This window comes from Heterocephalus glaber, unplaced genomic scaffold, assembly GCF_053883595.1.
Source record: "Heterocephalus glaber isolate CG9 unplaced genomic scaffold, H.glaber_assembly_v1.0 deba00001673, whole genome shotgun sequence".
NCBI lineage: Eukaryota > Metazoa > Chordata > Mammalia > Rodentia > Bathyergidae > Heterocephalus > Heterocephalus glaber.
Genome location: NW_028258410.1, coordinates 12,830,750 through 12,856,416, shown reverse-complemented (window position 1 = coordinate 12,856,416; position 25,667 = coordinate 12,830,750). Strand labels below are relative to the sequence as shown.

General features: G+C 41.6%; 1 protein-coding gene and 1 long non-coding RNA gene across 3 annotated transcripts; one reads left to right on the top strand and one right to left on the bottom strand.

Annotated features, from left to right (window-relative positions):
• Window positions 1-6,592: 6,592 nt before the first annotated feature.
• LOC147822168 (uncharacterized) lies at window positions 6,593-8,850 on the bottom strand. The gene is made up of 2 exons (XR_015446037.1): window positions 8,184-8,850; window positions 6,593-6,821 (listed from the first exon to the last, which is right to left on the bottom strand). It is a non-coding gene; the product is annotated as an uncharacterized LOC147822168 (long non-coding RNA).
• A 694-nt stretch (window positions 8,851-9,544) lies between these two features.
• On the top strand, window positions 9,545-25,324 carry Spo11 (SPO11 initiator of meiotic double strand breaks). Of its 2 annotated transcripts, none has more exons than XM_087197670.1 (13): window positions 9,545-9,751; window positions 11,573-11,686; window positions 12,893-12,981; window positions 13,384-13,450; window positions 13,679-13,787; window positions 14,127-14,213; window positions 15,130-15,166; window positions 15,428-15,537; window positions 19,573-19,672; window positions 20,074-20,111; window positions 21,564-21,640; window positions 23,781-23,917; window positions 24,354-25,324. In XM_087197670.1, exons 1-12 carry the CDS (start codon window positions 9,621-9,623, stop codon window positions 23,908-23,910), a joined length of 1,089 nt encoding a protein of 362 aa, XP_087053796.1. In that variant the 5' UTR covers window positions 9,545-9,620; the 3' UTR covers window positions 23,911-23,917; window positions 24,354-25,324. The 2 variants fall into 2 exon arrangements, with proteins under 2 accessions (XP_087053796.1, XP_004840980.1); XM_004840923.3 differs by having other exon boundaries at window positions 9,546-9,751; window positions 23,781-23,892; window positions 24,354-25,318.
• The last annotated feature ends 343 nt before the right edge of the window (window positions 25,325-25,667 follow it).

Genomic DNA, 25,667 nt, shown 5'->3' with positions numbered 1-25,667 from the left:
AAATGCTGGCTAGGCTGCAGGGATAAAGGAACCCTTCTATGTACATTGTTGGTAAATGTAAACTACTACTAGGACAACGATTATGAAAATCAATATTGAGATCCCTCAAAACACAAAAAATAGAAATTCCATTTGACCTAGCTATTCCCCTTCTAGGTATCTTCCCAAAAGAGTTAAGACATCATATTACAGTGATACAGTGTATACCTCTGTTTATTGCAGCATAAAATTCGTAATAGCTAAAGCTTGGAAATGATCTATATGTTCATCATGAATGGATAAAGAAAATGTGGTATCGGGCTGGGGATTTAGCTCAGTGTTTCGCCGCCTGCTGTGCAAGCGCAAGGTCCCGAGTTCGATCCCCATACCAAAAAAAAAAAAAAGAAAATGTGGTATTTATACCTCATGGAGTGCTACTTACTCTGCCATAAAGAAGGATAAACTTGAGTCATCTGTAGGCAAATGGGTGTACCTTGAGATCATAATGTTAAGGGAAATAGATCAGAAATACAAGCTTAAATATCACGTGGTTTCTCTTATATGAGAAACTTAAAATGTAAATAGAGAGCAAAATAAAAGGTAGATAATAGGAAATAGGGAGATAGATCTTATCCGAATGGGGAAGGGATCAAGAGAGGATAGGGGAGGAAGGCAGTGAAAAAAGAATTAAGATATGTTATGTACATGACCAATTCCCCACAAAGAATGTGATCATGTAACGCAAACACATATGAACATTGGAGTTGTGAAGTTTCACAGATATGAACTGATCTTGAACTTCGAACACTCACAGATGAGAACAAATCGTGGAAGTAGCTCACGCGTCTGCCGGACAGTGTCACAGTTGTGCTGCTGGGTCCTTATTGTACAGTGTGACAGTGAACAGTGGTGCAGGGCTCAGAGCCCAGGACGTCCGGAAGCAAGAGGAAAAGCAGTGGTGATGTGTAGGGGACTGCTAGGAAGGGCAAAGCAGCAACCATGGAAACGAAAGTGAAAATATTCAAGAGACTGGACCAAGGCAAAAAGATGGTAGTCGTCGCTTGTTCTTGTAACATGAATCTCTCAACCATTGGCACAGTTCTAAAGATCATGGACCATGTGTAGTTTTCTTTTTTTTTCTTTTTTTTGGGGGGTACCAGGGATTGAACTCGGGTCCTTAGCTTGCGAGGCAGGCGGTGGACATGTGTAGTTTTCTATGCTTTACATTGTATATTTGTGTCAAACACGTGTAAGACTCACTTAGTCAGACTTACGAACCAATCTGACTTAGGAATGTTCTTCCGGAAGAGAACTCGTTTGTAAGTAAGTCAAGGACTTACTGTACTAATAAAAAAATAAAAATTGAAAAGAAAAACCAAAGGGAAGGGTTTCTATACCAGCTTCCAAGATGATATCAACCCACTGAGCTTCTTGCTCAATTTGTACAGAAATCATGAATTGGCAAAGTTTAATTCTTTTAGTTTTAATAGCCCTGGGCTTTGCATGCCAGAAGCTATTAGCTCCTTGCTACTCTGAGCCAGCAGCTACTAGAGGTCTGAGGAATTCTTCTGGCCACCAGAGATGATGACTCCTGGCCATCCTTTGTTCTCTATTGTTCTCTGACAGCTGGCCACCTCAGTACTAACAGGTGGCTTTCAGCATCAGCAGCCTTACCAGCTGGTAGTGCACCAGCTGCGCATGCTCTACTAAAGGGAAACCATGAGTAACCAAAGCTGGCATGGAGGAGAAGCTTTATCAGGACTTACGCTGATAAGCACAGCGCATGACCAAGTCCAGCTGACCGGCAGGAGCTTGCTTATACAAGGTGACCGTGGGTTGGAGAGCTGAGGAGCCTGCAGAGTGGTGGAGTCACGTGGAGGGAGGCAGGCCTGTGTCTGAACTCTGCTGCACCTGAAGCAAATATCTCTCATCACAGCCTCGGGTGCCTGGCGCACCTGGGCTGCTTGGGGCAGCTGCTCCAAACAGGAGCCTGTGGGGAGTCACAGGCCTTTCTCCCCTTTCTCAGAAACAAGCAGCAAAGCCAAGACGTGGATCCAATCAGCCTTGCTCTGAAATTCACACCAAGTGCTCACCTCCACGCAGTGTACAGTGCCTCCGACAAGTGTGTCACCACGGCTTCCTTTACGGTCACCAGACATCTGCCTTCTCGCCATCCTCCGGGGCAGCTCCCTGCTCGGGAGCACCTGTGACAGGTGTGACGCCTTTTCCCAGCCTTGCTGCCTCCGGGCCCCTCCTTGCAACCCGTCCTCCCGTAAGGCCTCACCTTGCCTCCAGCTTCCCTCTGTCCTTACGTTTGGGACTGGCTCCTTCTCACGGTGGGCCATCCTGGGCCTTGTAGTTAACAGCACCCCAGTCTCTCCTCACTAGATGCCAAGAGCACCCACTCTCCCACCTCACCCCCTCCCATGCTCCTGGCCTGCTCTTTCAGCAGACCTCGCCCCAGGGCCTTTGCATGTGCCCTTACCCAAAACAGAGACAGGACTTTGCTGCCTACCTTCTCTACTGTCTCTTGCCCAATAGCTTGGTTTCCCTAACCAGATGTATCTTCCTTGAGCACATTATTATTAAATTGACATTGGGCATTTGGGATTTTTCTTTATCATATACTTCCTCACAAAGATAGCAGCATTGCATGTAGAGGCACCTGGAGATCCTGTGCTCTGTCGAATCTCCAGGTCCAGGAAGACTCTGACAACCATGAAGGTACTTGTCCTGTCTGTTGGATGAACAGGGACTCTGCCCCATGCACATCAGGTCAGTGTGTTGAGATAGGATAGAAGAAGTAAAGGTAGGAGAAAGGGGACAAGAAAAACTTTAATTTTAAGGTTCTTTCTTTCTTTCCTTGCTTCCTTCTTTCTTTCTTTTCAGTACTGAGAATTGAACCCAAGGCCTTCACACAGACACAGGATCTCACTAAGTCACTAAGTTTCCCAGGCTGGGGTCAAATGTGTGATTCTCCTGCCTCAGGCTCCCATAGTACAGGGATCACAAGTGTGTACCACCAGCGCCCACCTAAAATTTTTCTTTAAAAAAAAAAGCAGCTTCAGAAGACAAAGTTACCCAAGATTACAAAGTTTTTCTTCCCTTTCCAAGAAATTCACTCAAAAAATTCCTAAGGATCTTAAAAACACAGTAAGTGTAAACTGGGCCCTAAGGTTTTCTCCTGTACATGGAGCCTGGACTTCTCCTATACTATAGATTCACAAATTCCACAGACTTCTACCTGCAAGATAACAGCACTATCAGTTGGGTACCATATCTCTAACCTTCAAACACATACCAATGGTTCACATTCTAGCCTAGTCCCCTGACAAGTGCCATGAGCAACACTAGAGATACACATCCTACGTCACCTGTCCTGAGGACACGCCCCCAAACAGAAACCCCACCAGACAGTGACAGCTCTCTGAGGACCTGCACCCTATTTTATCCAAGGGTAGTACACTTCCTCACTCTGCCTAATGAATCTGCCTATGCCCCTCGCTGATACACACTGAAATTCTTTTTGTGACGCAAGTCAGTCAACCTACAACCTACTCCAGGGGGGAGGGGGAGTTGGGGTCTCCGCGGGAGGCCTGCTTGGACCCCTCCAGTAGTAATAGCCTCAGGGTGACAGCCCTGGCACTGAGCATGCCTTGTGGTCTTTTGCAAGAGTCTACAAAAAACACCTTCCCAAAAAGTCTTCGGGTTAAAGAAAAAAATAGAAGCAGCAGTGGAGCAGAATGCCTTAATTTTAAAAGGCTCTTTCAATCAAAGCAAATCTCTGGTTACTGTCAACTGATTGTCTTGCAGAGCAGGGGCTGGACTCCAACAGAGCTGGAGGCCAGCTCTGTGTGAGACTGGAGGTCACATTCCGGCTGTTCCCACAAAGGAGGGTGGAGGAGGGCTAGCAGCAGCCCTTTTGGGATGTGAGGAAAAAGGAATAACAAGCAGAGAGAAGGAGTCCGGCTCTGCAGTGGTAAAAAGCTAGCAATACGAAGGGGCAGGCTAAGGAACCTTCCCTGCAAAGCCACAGGTAGACTCAGTTAGGTGGAGGGAAACTCCTTGTAAGCTCACCATCCACCTGGGACATCTTCTGTGAAGGGGTTTTGCAGTGGGCACGGATTTGTCTGAGCATGATTTATTTAGCCCCAGGCTTGGCTTCTCTTTCAGTTAATGAGGCTTTGGTTAGTTCTCAAGTTCTCAACCCAGAGCCCCCAGGCATGAAAGCTCTGAGCAATTTCAACAGAAGCCATAAATATTTTAAACCACTTATGAAACATTCTTAGAGAAAAAAAATCAGTGACAATTCTGAATCCAGCCCACACCAGGAACAGAAAAACATTTGAAACGGCACCACAGGACCACAATCCAGACTCTTAATTACAAGAAACTCTCTAGGACAAGCAAAGCTTCAACAAATAAATTGTAAGAAAAGAAAAGAGGGGGAGAATCCCCAGGACTAAGGAGCCAAGAGGAATATCTACCAACAGACACGGATGACTGCACCTTATTCCCACCTTGATGAGAAGGGACTGCAAAGGCAACTTGTGAGGCCATACCTTGACTAATGTGAATAATGCCACAATGGAGATGGAATTGCAGGTGTTCTTAGGACACACTGACTCCATTTCCTTTGGCTAAATATCCAGGAGTAACACGGCTGGATCATATGATAGTTCCATTTTTCACATTCTGAGGAACTTTATGCTTTTTTCCATAGTAGCTGTACTAATTCACATCCCCACCAACAAAGTACAAGGCATCCCTTTTCTCCACATCCTCATCAACATTTCTCTTCTATTTTTATCTTTTTTTTTTTTTTGAGACAAGCTCTTGCAATGTAGTTCAGGCTGATCTTGAACTCACTATGTAGCCCAGGATGGCATTGAACTCACAGGGATCCTCTTTTTTCTGCCTTCTGAGTGCTGAGATTACAGATGTGCACCACCATGCTGGGATATCAGCTATCTTTTTGACAATAACCATTCTTTTTTTTTTTTTGGTCCAGGATCGAACGTGGGTCCTTGCACTTGTGGGGCAGGCAGTAGAACCACTGAACTAAATCCATCCCTGGCCCACAATAGCCATTCTTATAGGTGAGAGGTGATGCTCCACTGTGGTGAGGCAAGATGTGGAATCAACCTAAGTGTCTGTCAATGGACCAATGAAAGAATAAAGAAGAAGTGACCTAAACCAGGCACAGAAAAACAAATACTGCATGATCTCATGAGTATATGTGAGATATAAGAGAGTGGAATTCATAAAATAGAGCAGAATGTGGTTACCAGAGGCTGAGGAAGAGCACTGGGAAATGTGGATCAAAGGATATCCCCATAATGCCAGCTATTCAGGAGGGTGAGGCAGGAGAATTCCAAGTTTGAGGCCAGCCTGGGCAACTTAGCAAGGCCCTGCCTCCAAATAAAATACAATGAAATAAAGGACTGAGGGTGTAGCTCAATGGCAGTGTGCTTGCCTACCATCCACGAGGCCCTGGGTTCAATCTGTAGTACCACAAAAGGAAAAAAAGGATATAAAATTTCAGTTAGGAGAAGTTCGTGATGACTATCCTTAATTATAGTGTATTGTACTCTTGAAAATTGCTGACGAAGTAGATTTTAAATGTTCTCATTACAAAAAATGACAGGTATGTGAGGTGATATGTATGTGAACTAGTTCAAGTTAATGATTCCACAATTTGTACATAGTTGTTTTTTAAATTTTAAAAAGATTAAGGAAACTCTAACAGAATATTTGGTAATGTTAAGGAGTGACTGGTAACACACATTTTAGCATGATAACATTTTAAGGGTCTTTATTCTTTAGAGGAGTATCTTTGAAATATTTATGGATGAAACAACACGAAGCCTGGAATTTGCTTCAAAGTAATCTGGTGAGAGGGAAGGGAAGGAGGTAGATGGGACACAGAGTCTGGCCAGGAGCTGACTGTCAGAGAGGCTGGTGTTAGGTCCAGGTAGCAAATGATGCTACTCACTCTTCTCAAGGCAGATGAACACCACGCTTTCATTCATGAGATGACACACAGGCTTACAAACAGTTTGGTGATCACTTTAAAATTAAATTTGAATTTCTTATTGATCTGCTTTACATCATACACCCTGCTATTTCACAAGTGGCTATAAAAAGTAGACAAATTAATCCACCAATACTAAATTACCTTGACTTTGAGGCAATGTTGGGTCAAAGAAAATGTCCCTGTCAGTACTTTGTCACTTGTGTCTCTTTGATGAAACCTAGTGATTTTATTTATGCTATTTCTTGGAGCCTCCACTCTCTCCCCTGTTCAAATGAGACAGAGTGAATGTGACTAGGTGCACAGAGCACTTGGCCCAGGGCCTGACCCTTAGCAAACTGTAATTTTTTTTTGGTACCGGGGATTGAACTCGGGTCCTTGCGCTTGTGCAGCAGGTGGCAAAACCACTGAGCTAAATCCCTGGCCCACAAACTGTAATTATTAATATTACCTGGGGAAGAAGTAGAGAAGATGGTCTTATTCAGTGTTACTGAATGGTACCTGGGACGTGTATAGAAAGCCTCCCACGATGAAACAATGAATGAATGAAACACAATGAATAAGTAACAGATAACCCTATGGGAGTCGTCCGTTCATTTATTTGCTCAACTGACATTTTCAAGAACTTTCTAGGAGCCATGGGCAATGTGAGGCACAGGTGAGTACAGCCCACCTCCCTCCTGGGGCTTACAATGTGGGAAGCACAGGCAGATGGAGACAGGGAAGACAGGAGGCAAGATTTTGAGGCACGTCCAAGGACATGTTCAGGAGGCCATTTGTTGTTGTTGTTGTTGTTGTTGTTGTTGTTCTTTAGGAGGCCATTTGAAAGATGCAGAAGTAGTCAGGGTGGTTTGGGGGCAAAGGGGAGGAGAGCAGGGAGAGAAAAAGAACAAAGCTGTTTGGAGCTGCTAAGGAAAGGGCACATGCAAGGACCCTGGGGACAGGAAGGAATCATGTCAGGGTGCCGACTTGCCATTCAAAGACCAAGACAAATAAAGATGGAGCTGGGAGCAGCCATGGTGGGGAGGGGTTTCCTTTCATTTTTACTTCATATACTTCTGAACTGGGTAAATATTTTATGAGAAGAAAAAAACCCAAAAAACCCTCAAGACATAAAGAAAATACATGGCATTTTCTCTACTCCTTTTCTGTCAAGAATTCAAGGGGCCGGGGATTTAGCTCAGTGGTTCTGCCACCTGCCCCACAAGCACAAGGACCCGAGTTCAATCCTTGATACCAAAAAAAGAAAAGAAAAGAAAAGAAAAGAAAAAGAGCTAAGAATCCATAATATTTTAAAACTTGCTTACGTCTTCAAAAGAAACTACCTTGTTTATGTGTGACAGGTAGGCTTGAGGGTATAGCTCAGCGGCAGAGTGCTTGCTTAGCATGTGTGAGGCCCTGGGCTCCATCCCCAGTTCCACTAAATAAGTAAAAATTGTTTTGAAAATGTACCAGGTATGACAATCTCTTCTGGTGCCTCCCTCCCTGCCTAGCTCTTTTCCCTTTGTGGTATCTTAGAGGCAGAACCCACAACTACGGCTAATTTAAACATTTCCCACCACATGGAAGTTCTAGCCCTCAGACAGATTTGGGGGGAGCACTGATTGAGGCTGGAGGAAAGACCCCGCAGGGGAGTTTGGGGAGATGCTTAGCTGGCCTGCCGGATGGAAGGACTCAGTAGCAGGGCCTGCAGGTAGGCATCTTCCAGGGTCATTTGCAGTGGGTTGCTAGGGGCCCATGTGCCTTTCTGGGTCCATCTTGTCCAGGGCCGGAGTGCTGACTTCCTTTGATGTGGAGGTGGGGCCAACAGCTGCCTGGGTGCAGGCAAGGAACTCACAGAATACTTGGGGAGAGAGGCAGCTGCAGCTGCTGGAAGGACCTGGTTGCTAACCCTTCACTTTGGCCTATGACAGTGGGAAGCCCAGTGAGGCCCTTTCAAGTTGCACCTTGCAGTGTTGGCTGCTGGAAAGGCAGGTTTAGTGTGACCCCACCCAGCCGGAGGCCTTTCATGGAGTGACCGAGCCAGGAGGAGAGGCTGCTTCTGGTTGGGCCAGTGCTAAGTGATACGGATGGGTCTGTCCCCGGAAGGAGGCCACACATGGCTCTAGTCCAGGACAGTCACAGGACAGCCGTGCCTCTGCCAAAAGCCTCAATGATGTCATTGACTCACCTTGGTCCTTGAGGGCCTTCTGTTGGCATGTTCCTCACTAGGGGTGATGCATGGAAGCCCACCTCCCACAATGCCTTCATCTGAGAGAGAAGAAAACTGAGACCAAACAGGAATTCTACTTCCAAAAGAGCTCCAAAACATGACCCTCTGCTCCTAGTCAGACCCCGGGAGGTGCCTCCCATCCTAAGGGTTAAGAGCATGAAAGTGAAGTCAAGGCTTTGTCACTTCCTGGAGGTGCAACCTTGCACAGATAACTCAACTTCTCCAAGTCTCAGTTTCTCCATCTGTGAAATGGGGATAATAATCGTTACCTCGCAGGGCTGTTAAGTGTACTTTTCACCCTGCTAACTTCATTAAGTGTTCCCTGTTTAGTACCCCCTTCCTCTCCTTGTTCACTGCCCAGCCTTCAGAGCTAGTGCTGGACAGCTCAGGGTAGGCACTGAGAAGTAACCAGGAACTGAAGGAGTAGAACTGTTCTCTGGAGCAGGTGTGTGGTCAGGTGACTCCGTCCTGGACCCAGGCCTTGGAGCCATGTTGCTCTGGGGTTTCACCCGACTTCCTCTTGGTCAAGGACATAGCTCTGGGTCAAGACTTCATTCCTGGGCTTCAGAATTCCTACCCTCAGCTCTAGGAGGCTGGGAGAGGAGGGTGGGAAGCAGCTCAGCATGTCTGGAAGGGGAGGCCAGGTGCACTGGTAGGGTTGCTGGGCAAAATACGGATGCCTGGCTAAGTTTGAACTTGAGTTACACCATGAAATAACTTCAGTAAAAGTATGTACTAAGGATTACATGGGAAGTAGGTTCCCTTTAAAAAAAGGATTCATTATCTGAAATTCAAATTTACATGGGTGACTTGGGTTTTAACTTGGGAAATCTGATGGAGCCGCAGGGTGACAAAGTTGGGGTTTTAACCCGGGCCTGCTTGACCAGGGCAAACTTCTCTCATCAGTTAAGGGAAAAAGAAGAGAGGCTGAGTGAAAGGGCTTCATAAGCCCTCAGTTCTTACACAAATACTAATAAGAGCTGGAATTGTGTTTGCCCGGATCAGGGCTAAACCCAGTACCGAGAACTCTATCAGGCACATAGCAAGATCGTCATAATTATTTGTTGCCTCAGCACTGAGCTACATGCCCAGCCCCAGAATTGTTTTATGAAAAATTGTTCATATTACTTTCTCTAAATAGTCTTCACAAAATAATGAGGAAATCTGAGCTCATATTCCCAACATTTGCCAGACCTGAGCCCAGGTGAGCACACACCCCTTGGCTTCGCAGGAAGAGCACACCTGAAAGAACGCTGCACGCCACTTGGTGCTATGCGCATGCGTTGCTCAGCCACGGCAGGCGATGCAATGTGCGCATGCGCAGGGCACTGCGCAGCCGGAAGTCGCGGGATAGGTTTGTGCTACCTCAAGGGAGCTTCTGGCCACTCTGCCCTCATGGCGTTTGCACCCATGGGTCCGGAGGCCTCGTTCTTTGAGGTCCTCGACCGACATAGAGCTTCCCTGTTGGCCGCCCTGAGTAAAGGCAGTCCAGAGCCCCCTGTCCAAGGGACTCGCACGGCCTCTAGGTACAAGAGCCGCCGCCGCCACCGCAGGGCTTTGGGGAAGGAGAAAGTGCCCTTGCCGAGGAGGGCGCCTCTGACCGCCGGAAAAGGCCCTTCCTAGAGCTCCTGGCCTCCTCCCCGCTTTTAACCTGGTTTTGAATTCATGAAGTCTGGCGACAGCGCCCTGCCATCTTCTACAGTATTCCCCTTCTAAAGCTTCCAGGAGCTTCGCAGGCTCCTCTGAGGCTCTTGCAAGTCAGGGAGTTGGGAGACAGTTTGGATTTGGATTTGTGTTTTGTTTTCGGTACCGGGAATCGAACTCAGGACCTTGAGCTTGCCAGGCAGGCGCAGCGCCACTGAGCTATATCTCCGGCCCTGTATTTGGTTTTGCTTTTTAATTTTTTTACAAAATAAATATTTAACTTTAAAAGCTTTCAAAGCTTTTTGTGGGGGGGGGGGAAAGTGAGAAAATGAATCCTATGAGTTTACACTTAGTGAGCTAATGGTTTTCTCAAAATTAACAAGGACACCAGCACATTTTAGGTGGTTTGTAATAATGCTTTTCTTGACTTGCAGACAATGCCCATATTTAAAATGAGTTATTTAAAATCAGCTACAGAGACTACAGCTCTCAAATTTGGAATTAACTACAGAAAATATATTGACATGATTGGCTTGTTATTCAAAATTCTCTTGTTTTGCAGTGTTGATCTATTTTTCTTGTTTATTGATGAGTTACCATTTATTTTTAAGCCTCAACCAACTACTAAAAATCCCATAAGCAAACAAATTTTTACAAAAGGATTTAGTTTGAAGGAGAATTTAGAAGGATGAGAAAGAAAGGAGTAAGAACTTTCTTATCTACACTACCCATGTAAATTAATCTGATTATATGTTGGTTATGGTATTGTCCTGCAACTTCCTTTTCCAGACTAGGGGAGGAAAAAAATGAAATATATGGGTCAGTTCCTCTCTCAATATTAGAAAATGTTAAATGTTTGAAAATTCATTTTCTGATACACAAATTTTCATTTTCTGATATGCAAGTTTCAACTAAAAACTGTGAAGTTGTTATGGAAATTAAAACATTTTGCCTGTTTTCTAGATTTCATTTGATTTCCCTTTCTAACAATATGCTATTGGTAACAGAACTTTTTTTTTAACTGATGGCTTGCGAAATTGAAAGTCCGCTGCCATAAAACTGGGCTCAGTTTTAATATTTTGCTGTAAAGTGGCGTAAGAGTTGCCACGTCAACCATTTAGTGGAGAACTCATGATTTGTTATTTTCATGGTAGTGATTAAACTTTTTTCCATTTTGAATCACTAAAATTCAGAAAGGCTGATTTTAAGGCATGAGATCAATTAGGGCAATGTGCTACAATAAAGTTTTTCTTTTGAAATATTTTTGGCATTGCATTTTTGGGAAAGAAATTGAAAACCAATATTGCATCATTTTTAATTAAAACATTTATCAGTAGCTTTTCGAGCCAATAAGTTTATATTTAAGTTGAGTTAGAGTAAAGGAAGTTAGTATGAGGAGCAAACATTTGTAAGTTATATTATCTAGTCATTAATATAAAAGGGAGCCATTACTTCAATTGGTAACTTAACAAAGTTACAAGCAAATACAATTTCTTTGTTATTAACCATTCTAAACACCAATGGTTTAATGCAGGGCTGATGTTAAGATTTAGTGGAAGAGATTATTACTGGCATGAGTCTCTAAGTCTTAAAACACAACCCATGAAATAAAAGTTGTTTTTATATTGATGTGGGGAAATGTTACATATTACAAAGGCATACTTTGTAATTAAAGGTGAATCATGGTGTGTTTATTGTTTCAGTTCTGAGGTTCTTGCATCTATAGAAAATATCATTCAAGACGTTGTCACAACCTTGGCAAGAAATGAGGCACCTGCCTTCATCATAGACAACAGATCAAGCTGGGAAAATATAAAGTGGGCATTTTGCATTTTTATTTTTAAATGCAGTACCTATCTCATTATTCCAATTTACTTGAGTTAGAATACTTTTTAGATTCCATTGTTTTTATTGTCTTTACTCCCCCCAAAAAGATTTAGGATGTTTATAAAATACACATAAGGAAAGTTGTATAGATAGATGTAGGTTTGAAAGACACAGCAAAGAAAAAAGCTAGCAACAAAAACAAAAACAACAAAATTGAGCACTTTTAAGAGGTCAGAATTGTGTATGCTCTTGCTGAAGGTAGATTCCAAGCATGACTCTAAGCCTCCAGCCCTTGGAGTGGCAGATGCCTTGGGTACAATTCTCATCTACACTCCAAAGAAAGCCTGCATGCTCAGGACATCCAGTCCTGAAAGCCAGGCTGAAGTAAAAGGACCTTGAACACAGGGCTCACTGACAGGACTCCCTGATCTACACTTGCTTAGCTCAACAGTTTTGTCCAAACTCTCCAGGCTAGTGGTACAGTTGTTTTACTCCCCAACCCCAGCCTGCAAAAGCTTCTCTACTGAATAATGAAAAATAGTACTAGAATAGTTCTTATACTTTGGAGACAGAATAAAAGGAATTTGGAGACCCTTTAGTCACTCAAGACAGTTTTACGATCAATATAATTAATACAAACTGTGCACTTTTGAATCATATTTTGCAAGATGGATTTTATCTAACTTGAAGCAGCTGCTATCTAGCATCTTTGCCTCATACCTTCTGCTACCTTTAGGAGAGGGCTGGCGGTTCATTTTAACAACCTAATATAAATTGTTACTTTATGTAATGTTTCTTTGTCAATGAATTAGAAATAAAATATTTCAAAACATCAAAGTGGGTCAAAATATTAAATGAAATTATTGGAATGAGTAAAATACTAATAAAATTATGAAATGTGGAAACATTTCACATACCCTAAATGTCTCCCCAAGAAGCTATACATTCACACACGTACTCTACAATCAAAGGTAAATATTTTAGCCACTGTATGTCACAAAGCTGATTACCTAATTACAACCTGAAACAATCAGCCTAAGCTTGTAAGCTAGGTGTTCCTAAAGGTCCAGTGTTTGTATGAAGGTGAAATGTGGGATTGGAATGGTGGGCAGAAGAGAACATTAAGTGTATATCGTTTGGTATTCAGAAGCTTAAGTGTTTCTTATTTTATTCCTTTGCTTTAAACAAAACAACAGGTTTGACGACACTGTGGGCCTTCAGATGGTATCCCACTGTACCACGAGAAAAATCAAAAGTGATTCACCAAAATCAGTTAAAAAATTTGGTAAATTAATCTTTCCTAGCTTTGAATAATAAAAATAAATAAAATTGGTTGTTATTAGATTTTAGTTGTTGTTAGTTGTTGATCTTTTCATTAATAGATCACTTGTAAATTAGTTAATTCTCTAAAATTTTGCAATGTCAACTGCCATAAAGACAATCATTCCTAAACAAATGTACTTACCTGGTTTAATAGAACATTATTTTCTCTGTTTTGCTGTCAAAAGAGCAATTAACTTTATCTGATTCCTTGGGCAGTTATTCTGTATTAAACCCTCCTGTTTTGGAAAGACTGTTTTCAATGTTATGGAGAGTAATTGGCGACCATTAAAATCCTTGATAACAATGTGTTTTGAATTAATGTGAGAAATGGCAACTAAATTGCTCCTTGCTTCTTATTTTTCAGCTCTAATTCTTAAAATATTATCCATGATCTATAAATTGGTACAGAGCAACACCTATGCAACGAAAAGGTAAATATATTATTCTGGTAAACTACTTACTCTTCAAATAGAATGTGTGATTTCTTTGGATTAACTTTCGTTATATGCTTTGAAAACCCACCCAACTGTGGACAATGAATTACTTGCCTTATATGTTGTGTTTCATTCAGTTAAAGCTTTCTCCAAATAGCATTTCTAATGCTTGTCATATTCACAGAAGAATACTTAATTAACAATGTATGTTTTAAATTTTTGTAGAGACATATATTACACTGACAGCCAGCTCTTTGGTAATCAGTCTGTTGTGGACAATATTATTGATGACATTTCTTGTATGCTGAAAGTGCCACGGAGGAGTCTACATATAGTAAGTTGTACTTAATATAAACATTTTATTTGAAACCAAAATGTTTCTTAAAAATTGCAATAAAAATAAATGTAATCTGTGCCTGTTTGAGATCATTTGATACTATATTTTTTCTCATATAAATTTAAATTGTCTTTTCAATATATTCCTTTGGATGAATGAACCAAATCAGGTGAATTATGAAATGCTTTAATTCCTAAATACCCATGCATAGTTTTTCCTTCATCTGCAAATTCCAGTCTGAGCAAAAGGACGATAATATAGCCGGTGAACATGAGTATAGCAGCATGATATGTATCAGTGGAAAAGGTTTCACAGATGTCTGTACTTTTTGTTCAGTTATCGACATCCAAAGGGTTAATCGCTGGCAGTCTGAGGTTCACTGAAGAAGATGGCACCAGAGTGAGCTGTGCCTGTGGCGCTTCTGTAAGCATCCTGACGTCTCCTGGTCGTTGGCCCTTCCGGTTCCTTTAATTTTGAAATATATTTTATTTCTTGCTTGTTACATAATTTAGAGCTTAAGATTTTCAAGTACAACTGATGGATGAATAGACCTAGGCTCTACCTCACATAGTTCAAAATATGCCAGTTGTCGTATTGAAATAAACACTTTCCATTTAAAACAAACTGTTATGTTTTAAAACACACAGCTGAACTGTGACTATTTTAGCCTGGTTATTTATGTAATCTCCACTTGACTATTTTAGCCTGGTTATTTATGTAATCTCCACAAACATTTCCTGTTCTAAAATTAATATATTGTATACTACCCTCTTGGCTAGGCCTTGGTATGTCGAGAACCTCAGTCCTGGATGGGGCCACCCAGCAGTCAGGAAAGGAGACAGGTGATACCCCAAGTTCCTACATCAGGACATTTTCCTTATCTTTTTCTTTCCTTTTCTTCGTACTGAGGACTGAACCCAAGGCCTTTGCACTAAACTACATCCCCAGTCCTTTTTTATTTTTTTTATTTTGAGACAGGGTCTTACTAAGCTGCCAGTTATCCAGCCTGGGCTCAAAGTTGCTATCCTCTTGCCTCAGCCATCCATAGTGCTGAGATTACAGGTGTGCAACACCATACATGGCTCATTTCTGTCTTTTAAGCCATGTATCTACAAAGCATCTAAGAAATTTTCCCTGCTGGGAAGCAGTGTGGGTCGTGTGTCTGTTTCCTTACTGAGGAATTACTTTCTTCTCCACTGTTGCCGCACTGAGCAATAAGTCTTTGATGACTGATACAGTCAAAGAAAAATGAAAACATGATTCATGTGATACATTATAATGTGTAGTTTAACTTACTTTTTATTTAAAATTTTTAATGTCCTTTTTTTTAAAAACTTAGGCTATTGCTGTGCCATCTAATATTCAAGGACTTCGGAGTATCCTTCAAGTGAGAAAAGTATTTAAACTTCTGGAGTGTTGATTCCTTGCACTGGTAAATCAAGCATTCACAGTGTGTAAGGAGCAAGTGAGACCATGTCACCATCAGGAAGCACAGGCCTGGTCCCTTCTTAGGGACGTTTCTGGATGCTCACCATGAAGTGGGAGACACAGATGTGTGAATACAGGGATAGAAATGTTTATATGTGTAAAAGTAAAAGTGAGAATGTTCCTTCAGTTTATCAGCCTTAACATCACAGACTTAATTACAGATGCAAAATTTCTGTTAATTGTAGAAAAAGATGCAACATTTCAGCGGCTCCTAGATGACAACTTCTGCAACAAAATGTCGCCATGCATCATGGTGACGGTATAGTATCTGCTTTTACCTCACTCTGCAGACTAACGCGTGTGCTTTGATGTTGGTAAGAGGGGTTTGTAACCTCATCTCTGCACCTTGGACAACATTCTAGTTTCCATAGTGCACGTCACTTGACATCAAAGAACAGGAATATCCAAGGTGTTAAACATTCTCAAACATGACTAAAAACAAGGCAATGGGCATGACCTTTAAGTTCCAGTAAATGTCCAGTACCAGGGGTGCTTACACAGGCCCTTGGTGTCACCATCACACTTCCCACAGGTACTTTCATGTATTTTATGTTCACGCATGGGATTTGTCCAGGGTTTGGTGAACAGAGCTGCTCCTTGTTTCCTCTCTTTGTATATAAAGTAATTTCACTAACTCAGTCAAAAGGAGCTTGCTTCCCCCCCCACACACACACACCCCTTTTTCTTTGTTTTGTTATTTTGAGACACGGTCTCTCCATGTAGTTCAGGCTGGCCTCGAACTTACTAAAGTGATCCTTGTGCCTCACCCTCTCCACTGCTGAGATTATAGGCATGTGAAGGCTGGCTAGGAGCTTGCTTTTTAAAAACAAATGTGCAAAGAATAGCAATGAACAGATGCACAGACATCACGATTTGTATCATTGAGAGAACTCACAGGACACTACAGGCTTCGCTCATGGCAGTGTCTAGCCTTAACGGCATACCCTAGACTGAGTCATTTAGACAATACACATTCACTTCTCACAGTTTTAGAGGTGAGTTAGTATCAAGGGGCCAGCAGATTCCAAGACTGGTGCGACCCTGCTTTTGGTGCCCTGGATGATCATCTTCTCCTTGACTCCTCAGTCCTCAGACGGCAGAGATCTACCTGGGTGCCTTTCACATGAGCCCTCATCCCAATCAGAAGGGTTCCACCCACATGACTTAAGCACTTCCCAAAGGTGCTACCTCCTGATGCCATTGAATTGAAGTTAGGGCTCGGTATAAACCTGGGAGGGACAGAACGGTCCACTGCAGGCAGAAAACTTCTTGCTCCAGGGTGACGTGGAGTTCATGGACCTGGAGTGACCAGCAAAGCCTGCTGGAGTCAGAGAGAAAGAGGTGGGGATGAAGGAAGCCTGGAGCAGGTGTGGGTAGGGTGACCACAGTGTCAGAGAATGGACCAGGTTCTCCTCTGTAAGCTTTTTCCAGCCTTCTGCTTTTGTAGATCTGGATAAAAACCTAGCTCTTTGAAGAAGAAGAAAAAAAAACAAAAAACAACTCATCTACTTAAAATTCCTCTGGCTTATTGGATTAACAGTAAGTATGTGTGTGTGAAGTATGTTTATGGAAGCATGCCAAGAGCGACTCTGGAGAGGAAGCAGGTGACTAGGCTGGTGGATGGAGTCCTGAAAGGCCTGGCCACTCCCACGGAGGCGTCCTGATTTAGTGCAGAAAAATCAGGGCTCACAGCGATGTTTGAAGTAGAGGAAGGAAACGACATGGATTAGTGTGGCAGTGCACCCGTTAGATGGAGATAGGGAAGTTGGGGCCTGGTAGGGCCTTCGGGCAGTTCTCCTGGGGTAAAGATGAAAGGGGATGGTGAAGGGAATACATGAAAGGACTTGGTGACCACTGGAGGTGAGGGACAAGTCCAGCAGCTCTTCTGCATGAATTTCAGAGCAGTATCACCACTGACAGCTACAGGACAAGCACCAGGCACACTCAGCTCTCCACAGGATTTGGAGTGTGGTTTTAGAGAGGTGAACTTGGCAGGACAGCAGAAAATCCAGGTGGCATCTGCCTAGTTTGAAGTTAAGGGACAAGGGTGGAGATGGAAGTGCAGAGCAAGAGTGGTAGAACAGAAGCCCTATCTGAGGCCCTGCAGTGGGTGCGCTCTGTGGGCATGGCCTGCAGCTCATCTCTGGCCTGGTCTCCTCTCCTTTCACTTAGCACCGAGAGGCTGACTGGAGGCCCAGCCACTTCAGATAGAAGGCCCAGGAGTTCAGCCCAGCCCTTTGAGTCCCATCTGGTGCTGCTGCTCTGGAGATGCCCATACGCTTGCCTCAGGGTCACGTTTGGGTTGAAGAGAGGATCTGAGTGGTTGTAAAGAACATTTGAGGGAAAAGTCACACATAATCCATTTTTTTTGCTCTTTTTTGCGTGCTGCCTTCTAGCCCTTGCCTGCATGCTTGCGCACACAGCTTTCCCTCAGTACTGCCACAGTATCCAGCAGTAATCACTAGTATTATCCAGGTGGTGACCTGTAGGGACTGCCTCTGAAGAAGGGAGCTGGGACTAGAGGACCAGGCGAGGAAGAAGCCATTTTCACCCAATGTCCTTTCATGCTGTCTGATTTCTCTGGCACGTTCCTGTGTTATCTTTTCCCAAAGGAAAACATTAAAATGTACTACCATTCGCCAAGTACTCACTACGGACCAGGAGCTTTGCTAAGCACTGTGTGTAATGAAAGTTCACACTTTTTTAATTTTTTGAAACAAGGTCTCATTATGTAGTTCAGGCTGGCCTTGAACTTGCTAGGTGGCCTAGGCTGGCCTCAATCTCATGGTAAGCCTCCTGTCTCAGTCTTTCATGTGCTGGGAGGTCTGTATTCTCATCACCTCTACTTTGATAATAAGAACTACAGTGCATTGTGTATTTTTGTTGTTTTTTAAATTTTTTTGCTGTCCTTGAGATTGAACCCAGGTCCTTATGTATGCTAGGGAAGCATTCTACCACTAAGCTACAGTCCCAATCCCAGGAAAGTGCCTTACCATAGTTCTGTGGCTACTCAAAACCGGGGCTTGGGTCAGATAACTCTGTGTTCAGCTCTGTGTTGCTATAGTGCCAGATATGTAACTTCATAGGTAAAGCCAAGGCCTAAGAAACATGCTTACTATCACAGGCACATTCATTTATGATAATGATGGGCAGAGAATTCAAACTCAGAGCTATCTGATCCAAAGCCTGTCTTGATTTTTTCCCCTGGTCACTGCCCCCATATACTGAGGATTGAACCCAGGGCCTTGTGCATGCCAAGCAAGATTTCTACCATAGACTACATGTCTTGTACCCAAAGCTTGTTCTTAACAGCAACACTTTTTGTTGTTGTTGTTGTTGTTGTTGTTTTTGGTACGGGGGATGGAATGCAGGTCCTTGCGCTTGTGCAGCAGGCGGCAAAACCACTGAGCTAAATCCCCAGCCCAGCAACATGTATTTTGCTTCCTTTCTCTGTTGTGTTTCATTTGGTTTCCTTCCTTTCTTTCTTAACACTATTGTAAATGCTTTGTAAATTACTTTATTTTTTGTTTTTTGTTGTTTTTGAGACAGGGTCTGGCCATGTAGTTTAGACCAGCCTTGAACTCACTAGGTAGCCCAGGCTGACCTCCAACTAACAGTGATCCTCCTGCCTTAGCTTCCTGAGGACTGGATTATAGGCGTGTGCCACCACACCCGGCTAATTACTTTTCTACCTGTTTTAATAATTTATTCTACCACTAGGGCTTACTAAACCCTAAATTTAAACCAGGCACTCTTAAGTGGTTCATGATTATTGAATAATGTAATTCCTTTTCCAACTGTATAAGCCATTGCAGAGCCCCAATCACAGGAGGCTTCATTACTCCTTCAAATCCATGCCATCCAGAAGTGCACAGCTGAGATGACAGCTGGGCCCTTTGACCCCACAGCTGGCTTCCTGTTATCACTGAGCTGGGCCACCTGGACACGTCCCTGTTGTTAGATGTCTTGACTATTGTTTTGGTTAGTTTTTGCCATTTTAAATAACATATCAGGGATCATCTTTTAGTATGTAGGATTTTTCTTATTTCTGTTTCGGTGAAAATGTTGCCTTGGGATTATTTCCTAGGACTGGTGTAATGGGGGCAGAGGCATTAATGCACACGGGGTCCTCCAGCCTGTCACATGTATTTCACAATGGCTCCCAGTCACTGCCAGTTTTCCCCATCCGAGGTGGGGAATCGCGCTTTTAAATTATGAATGAAACAAGGGAGTCATGGTATCCATTTTATCCTACTGGATAAAATTAATAGTTTAATTTCTATCTTGCTTCTAGGGAAAAGGTATACCTGATCTGAACACGAGACTTTTAGTCAAGAAACTGTGGGACCTCTTTCACATTCCCGTTTTCACATTGGTAGATGCTGATCCACATGGTAATTTACCCTGGGACTCTTCAGAGTAGTCATGGTTAAATCATGTTTCTAGTTGTGCTTTCTGCTCTTAAAACACTTTCATAAACAGGTCTGTGGATTTAGCTCAGTGGTTTCACTGCCTGCTATGCAAGTGCAAGGACCCATGTTTGATCCCTGGTACCAAAAAAACAACAACAAAAAAATCACTTTCATAAACTATTTTAAGAGAATATGATTAGATTAAAATTGAAGACTATAATTATTTAAGGCAATGTATGGTTATGTCTGCTATATTAACCCGAGAAACAGAAATTTTTCATCAGTAATGCTCACAAAAATAAAAATTACAGATGTTAGATAAAATTTGACATATAAACCAATAAACTAATAAACTAATTTTAAAGTTAATTTTCTTTTAATAGGCATAGAAATAATGTGCATCTATAAGTATGGATCTATGGTGAGTACACAAAAGTAGTTTTCCTTTCCTTACTGTTTACACATTTTGCATCCACTGGGATGGTTCTGCATTTGCTGAGCACCCTCTAGGAAGCTAAGGGCCCCCAGAATGGGTAAGGGCAGTGGTGGCGAACCTATGGCACACATGCCGTAGCAGGCTGTTTGTACCATTGAAAGCTCTGTTATTGTGTTTTTAAGACAAAAGATTGTTTTTTCTAAACTAAAACCTCAGTATTCAGGTTTAATTGCAGTGTTAGCGCTTTGGGATAAGTAAGTAGATTTTGGGTTGCAGTTTGGGGACTCAGTCTCTAAAAGGTTTGAAACCACTGTGCCAGGGACCTAGAGTCCTATTCTGTGGCTCAGTGGCTATAAGTCCAGCTTCCAGCAAGACCACAGCAGCCACAAGTGACAGGGAAAGACATGCTATGGGCAAGAAGCATCAGCATCCTGCATTCTCCAGCCTCCTGAAGCATGGGGTATGATCCAAAAATGCAGTGAATGTTTAAAGCTCTCAAAAGCTTATTACAACAAAAGACATTGCCATTAATCCCTCTCAAAATACTTATCACATCATCCTTGCCACTTTTTGAAGCAGTGTTGGAAACTCTCTTTTGTGAGTGTCGTTAGTGGCATTTTTGTGGCTGCCTTGATATCCTGAATTGATTCAAAGTGTTTACCTTTCATGGTCATTTTGACTTTGGGGAAGAGCCAGAAGTCACACAGTGCCCAGATCCAGTGAATAAGGTGGATGAGAAAATACGGTAATATTTTTACGAGCCTGCCTTTCCACTGGATGGGATCAACATTTACTGTATTTTTTTTTTTATCATGCCTGCCTTTCCCTTGGATGAAACTCAGCAGCAGCATTCACCTCATAAAGATGCTCATGAAAGAAGACTTCCAGGACTGCTTATGAAAATGGCAAGAATGATGGGCTAAGTGTGTCCAAAGTGAGGAAGAGTATTTTGATGGAGATTGATGGCAATGTATCTCTTACTGTAATACATTTTAAAATTTTGAACATTCACCATATATTTTGATCATGCCTCATAAGTGCAGGGACTCTGAAATGACCATAGTTCAGTGGCTCTTGCAGTGTGATCTTGGGCCAGTGACATGAGCATCACTGGGAAGCTTGTTAGAACTGCACATTTCAGTCCCCATCCAGACCTACTGAACCTCAGACTCCAGGTGACTCTAATGCCTGGTCAGGTTCACAGCGGATGGAGGAGGACAGAGAATGTGCAGGATATGGAACCACAGATAGTAATGACTGCACGTTGGAAAGGTTCACTTGTAGTTTTGCTTCTAGAAAATTAATACAAAAGTACTACAGAGCAGTTCAACGCTTGTGTGTCTTAATAAGCAAAAAGTTTTCCTTCAAAAATGGGACTGCTGATGCCAGTTCCCTCCAAGTAAGTCTCATCTAATGTACTTCTGCTCTTTGTTTCAGTCTATGTCATTTGAAGCCCACAACCTCACAGTCCCGGCTGTTAGATGGCTCGGTCTCCTCCCTTCTGATATTAACAGGTTAGATGGTACAGTGGACTAGGACATTTAAAATGATGGTTCGTTACCATGTGTGACAATGAGCCACGAAAGTTGCACCAAGAAAAACTTTTAAATGTTTTTAATTTATATTGTCCACTATGACTCAGGATTATACAATTATGAATTAGATTAATCAGCATTTTTGCTTCGACTATGAAAATACTTAACAAATGAGTTTGTTTAGTTGTACTTTAAAAGGCTAGCTACAGAAATGATTTTTTATTACTATGGTTAAACATTCTGTACACTTTTTATTATTTTTTTTATTTTTTATTTTTGGTACTGGGGATCAAACTCAGGTCCCTGTGCTAGCAGGGCAGGCAGCAGAACCACTGAGCTAAATCCCCGGCCCTCTGTATATTTTTTATACTTAAAATATGTATTATACATGGAACCTAACTAAATGATGATCATTGACAATATTGTTTGCCACATGAATTAATTTTACCATACATTTAAAATTTTAACCTCATAAAACCTCATTTTAGGATTACCTAAAATCTGGGAACCTCATGTGTGGCAAGTTGAATGTATATATTCATAATAGAAAAAAATTATTTACAAGATAAAAGTCCCTACAATTGAGCAGTTTTGCTTTTGTAGAGTACTTTCTGTCCATAGTCATAACTTCTTCACTAAGATGTGATCATACTGTCATTTTGTAATCTGCTTTTACCATGCAACATAATGTGATCATTTTTCTATATCAATAAATTATTTCTCTTGTGTGACACCATGTTACTGCCTCTTACTTTTGAGCTTCAATTCTGGGTGATTGTTTAGTTAATCCCGCATAGACATTTAGGTGTTTTCCAAATCTCTGTTCTGATAGTGTGCTTATGGACCTTCTTGTAACTAAATCTTTTCCTGAGTCTCTAATTAGTCCCTGAGGCTGAATTCCCAGAAGAATCATGGGTCAAAGGGTGCACACATTTTGAGGCTCTGGCTGCCCTCTGGATAGGTTAATTGATTTGCTGTTCTTGGAGAGTGAGCAGCACCCATCCCTTGACACAGGAGAGTAACACTTTGGTTTATCATTTCTGCCAATGTGATATTTTAAATGTCTTCTTCATATTGTTTTAATTTGCCAGTTTGGATGAACTTAACATGTTTATTAGATTTCTTTAAGCAGTGAGCCATCCTTGGTTACAGGTGTTTATTTCCAAAAAACAGAATGTGGGCAGTTTTTGGATGATCAACTGTTTTTAAAATGAAAGCATAAGAGGAAACATTTCCTTTTTTGTTTTTTAATATTTCCATCCAATGAATTAAAGTTTTGTTCAATGTAGTGTATATGTCATGGTCGCAATTTCTTGGAGGTGATCTATTTGAAGATCATTTCTAACACAAATTCAGGACAAATGATCTGGTAAATTTTAAGGTAGAGGGCTTGGAGAAGCTCTAGCAGCAGCTCATAAATTCCATCTGTGCCCTCAGAACCACTGCAAATATATAAATACACGATCAAAGACAAAGCATTGTAGTAGTTACACAAATACGCTGCAAGAGAAGTGCTGTAGGCCTCCCTTTCAATCAAATTGTCACCCCTATACAGGAGCTGGCACTGGCAAATGGTCATAATTATGGGGACATTGAAAAAGACTATTTGAAATTGGAGCTCTCCTGGGAAATCTAGGATTTGTGACTTCAAAAAGTAGATTATGCCATAAATCCCAGAGCTCTCATGTTCTATTTTTACAGCACATACCAAGATAAAGTTACATTCTACTTTTTCAAATTTAAAACTAGATGGTCTGTCTCTGGGGGGCGGGGGGGCGCGTGCGCGCATGCTTTCATGCCTATGTGGAAAGTGATGGATCAATGTCTGTGGCTCAGAATCCTCAAGGAATTACAAAGATTTCAGTACATAGTGAGCTTAAACGTGCCTCTGTGAAGCTGAGCTTCACCCCATGTAGTCTGGAGCTCACGCCTCTAAGAACTGTAGCTATGAACTTTAAAATTCGCCGGTCTAGGATGTGACAGATTTATGAGCTAGATCTCTATCGATTTTCTTATCTGTTACTCCTGAGTTTCTTGACACATGCAATAAATATAGGCAAAATATATCCTTCATAGGAACACATTGTTTTTACTGATTTTTTTCATCTATTTTTTCCAGGTTAAATATACCTAAAGATAGTTTAATTCCACTTACAAAACGGGACCAAATGAAACTTGACAGTATCTTGAAGAGACCTTATGTTACCTGCCAACCATTTTGGAGAAAAGAAGTATCTGTTTCTTTTTAAAATTCAAGTATTGTATAAAGTTTCGTTACCTTGCACTTTAGTAGTGGCTATTCACTTAGCGTTTTGAAAATATCCTTGAAATTTTATATCACCAAAAACTAATGTCAGTGTGGTTTGGCAGTAAGTAAATGTCAAAATCAAATCTATGAAAGCTAATAGCTGAGATCAGCCAGATGCAGATGGTTTATTTTTATCCTTATCATAGTTATTTATCCTTTTTCAATGGGCTGTGTCATAGTTTATAGGATAAGAGAAGAATTAGTAAAAACTCCAAGCCCATTCCTACTTATTGAACCTGTAGCAGACCTAAAATATTCTGGCTGACTGACCCTAAAGACTATTCCCTGTGGTTCTGTACAATACAGTGAATCTAGAGTGAGTATTTTGTTGAACTAGAAGAACTGCAGGCCTCTCGTGTGACTCTCTTTTCACTATATTGACAGATGGAAATGATGGCAGACTCTAGAATGAAGGCGGAAATCCAAGCTTTGACCTCCCTGTCCTCAGATTACCTTTCCAGAGTATACTTACCCAACAAGCTAAAATTTGGAGGGTGGATATGAAAGAACATTGGAAGAACTTGTGATTGCCTGAGGCTTATTATTACTTTTAGTTGGCGAACTCTTTTATGGAAAAACTATCCATCCCTAATTCTGTAAAGGTAGAACAAAATAATTTCTCACTATATGTTTTGTCAAAACAAATGCTATGTTCTGATTTTCTTTAGAAGGCTTTATTTTATCCTCTGTGGAGATTGGTTTCTATCCTATATTCTAAAATAAATTATAAAAGAATATATGTGATTTTTGACTTTTAAATTGTATTTGAAAGAATGTTTTACATGTTGTAAAAGTCTATAAAATATTTTCTTTGTCTTCTACAATATAACTAAAGTAAGGCATGAAGTATTTTATTAGTAACAAAAATAATAATAATATAAATTTGAGATGTTGCAAAGCAGTTAGTGCCTGGTAGTTTCTTCCTTTCTCTTTTGCCTTCATAGTATAGTGGTCATAGCATAGGAGCCATGCTCCCTTAACTCATTTGTAAACCTAGTAAAATTTATTGTGAATAAATATTTGGGTTGATGTACTCTCCAATGCTTTGCTTTGCTTTGTCTTGAGTATATCTTTATAATGACAACACTTATTTGTAAATATTTCCTGGGGTGTTACTCGTTATTGCCTGAAATAGCACCTGAATTCTTCTTTAGTCTAATCCCATAATACAAAGAACTTCTTTGGTTTGAAGAGCTAAAGAAGCCTCAGATTTTAATAAGGCACTTTTCTAACAGTAGGAGTGTAATCTTTCCTCTTATAAAGCCATTTTAATTTTTATAAAGATAAGTTTTATTATTTTATTGGATACTTTTAGTAAATCACTGCAATGAAAGTTTCTTGTAATTATAAGTAACAAAATGCATTCATAGAAATGTTGGGTTGGTTTATAAATATAAATGGTGATGATAATAGATACCATTTCTGAAAACTTACGTGTGTCAATTGCTGTTCATGTGTGGTCTGATTTCACTTTCCCAAGAACCTTGCAATTACTCAGTAACTACACCGTAATTTATAAATGACAACACTGACCATGTTACCTGTCCAAAGCCACAATAACACTAGGGGACAGTGTTACTGCCAATCTCCAGAGCACATCCAGTTACAGAACATGCAGGTCCCGGTCAGGTGTGATGGCACACACTTATAATCCCAGCACTCAGGGGGCTGAGGCAGGAGGATCACCGCCAGTTCCAG

What these genes read in the sequence shown, in the direction of transcription:
- Spo11 (XM_004840923.3), top strand. Translation starts at nt 9,621, where the DNA reads ATGGCGTTTGCACCCATGGGTCCGGAGGCCTCGTTCTTTGAGGTCCTC. An exon ending in TCAAGCTGGGAAAATATAAA is followed by an intron (nt 11,687 to 12,892) that starts GTGGGCATTTTG and finishes ACAAAACAACAG; the next exon opens with GTTTGACGACACTGTGGGCC. An exon ending in TCTATAAGTATGGATCTATG is followed by an intron (nt 20,112 to 21,563) that starts GTGAGTACACAA and finishes TCTTTGTTTCAG; the next exon opens with TCTATGTCATTTGAAGCCCA.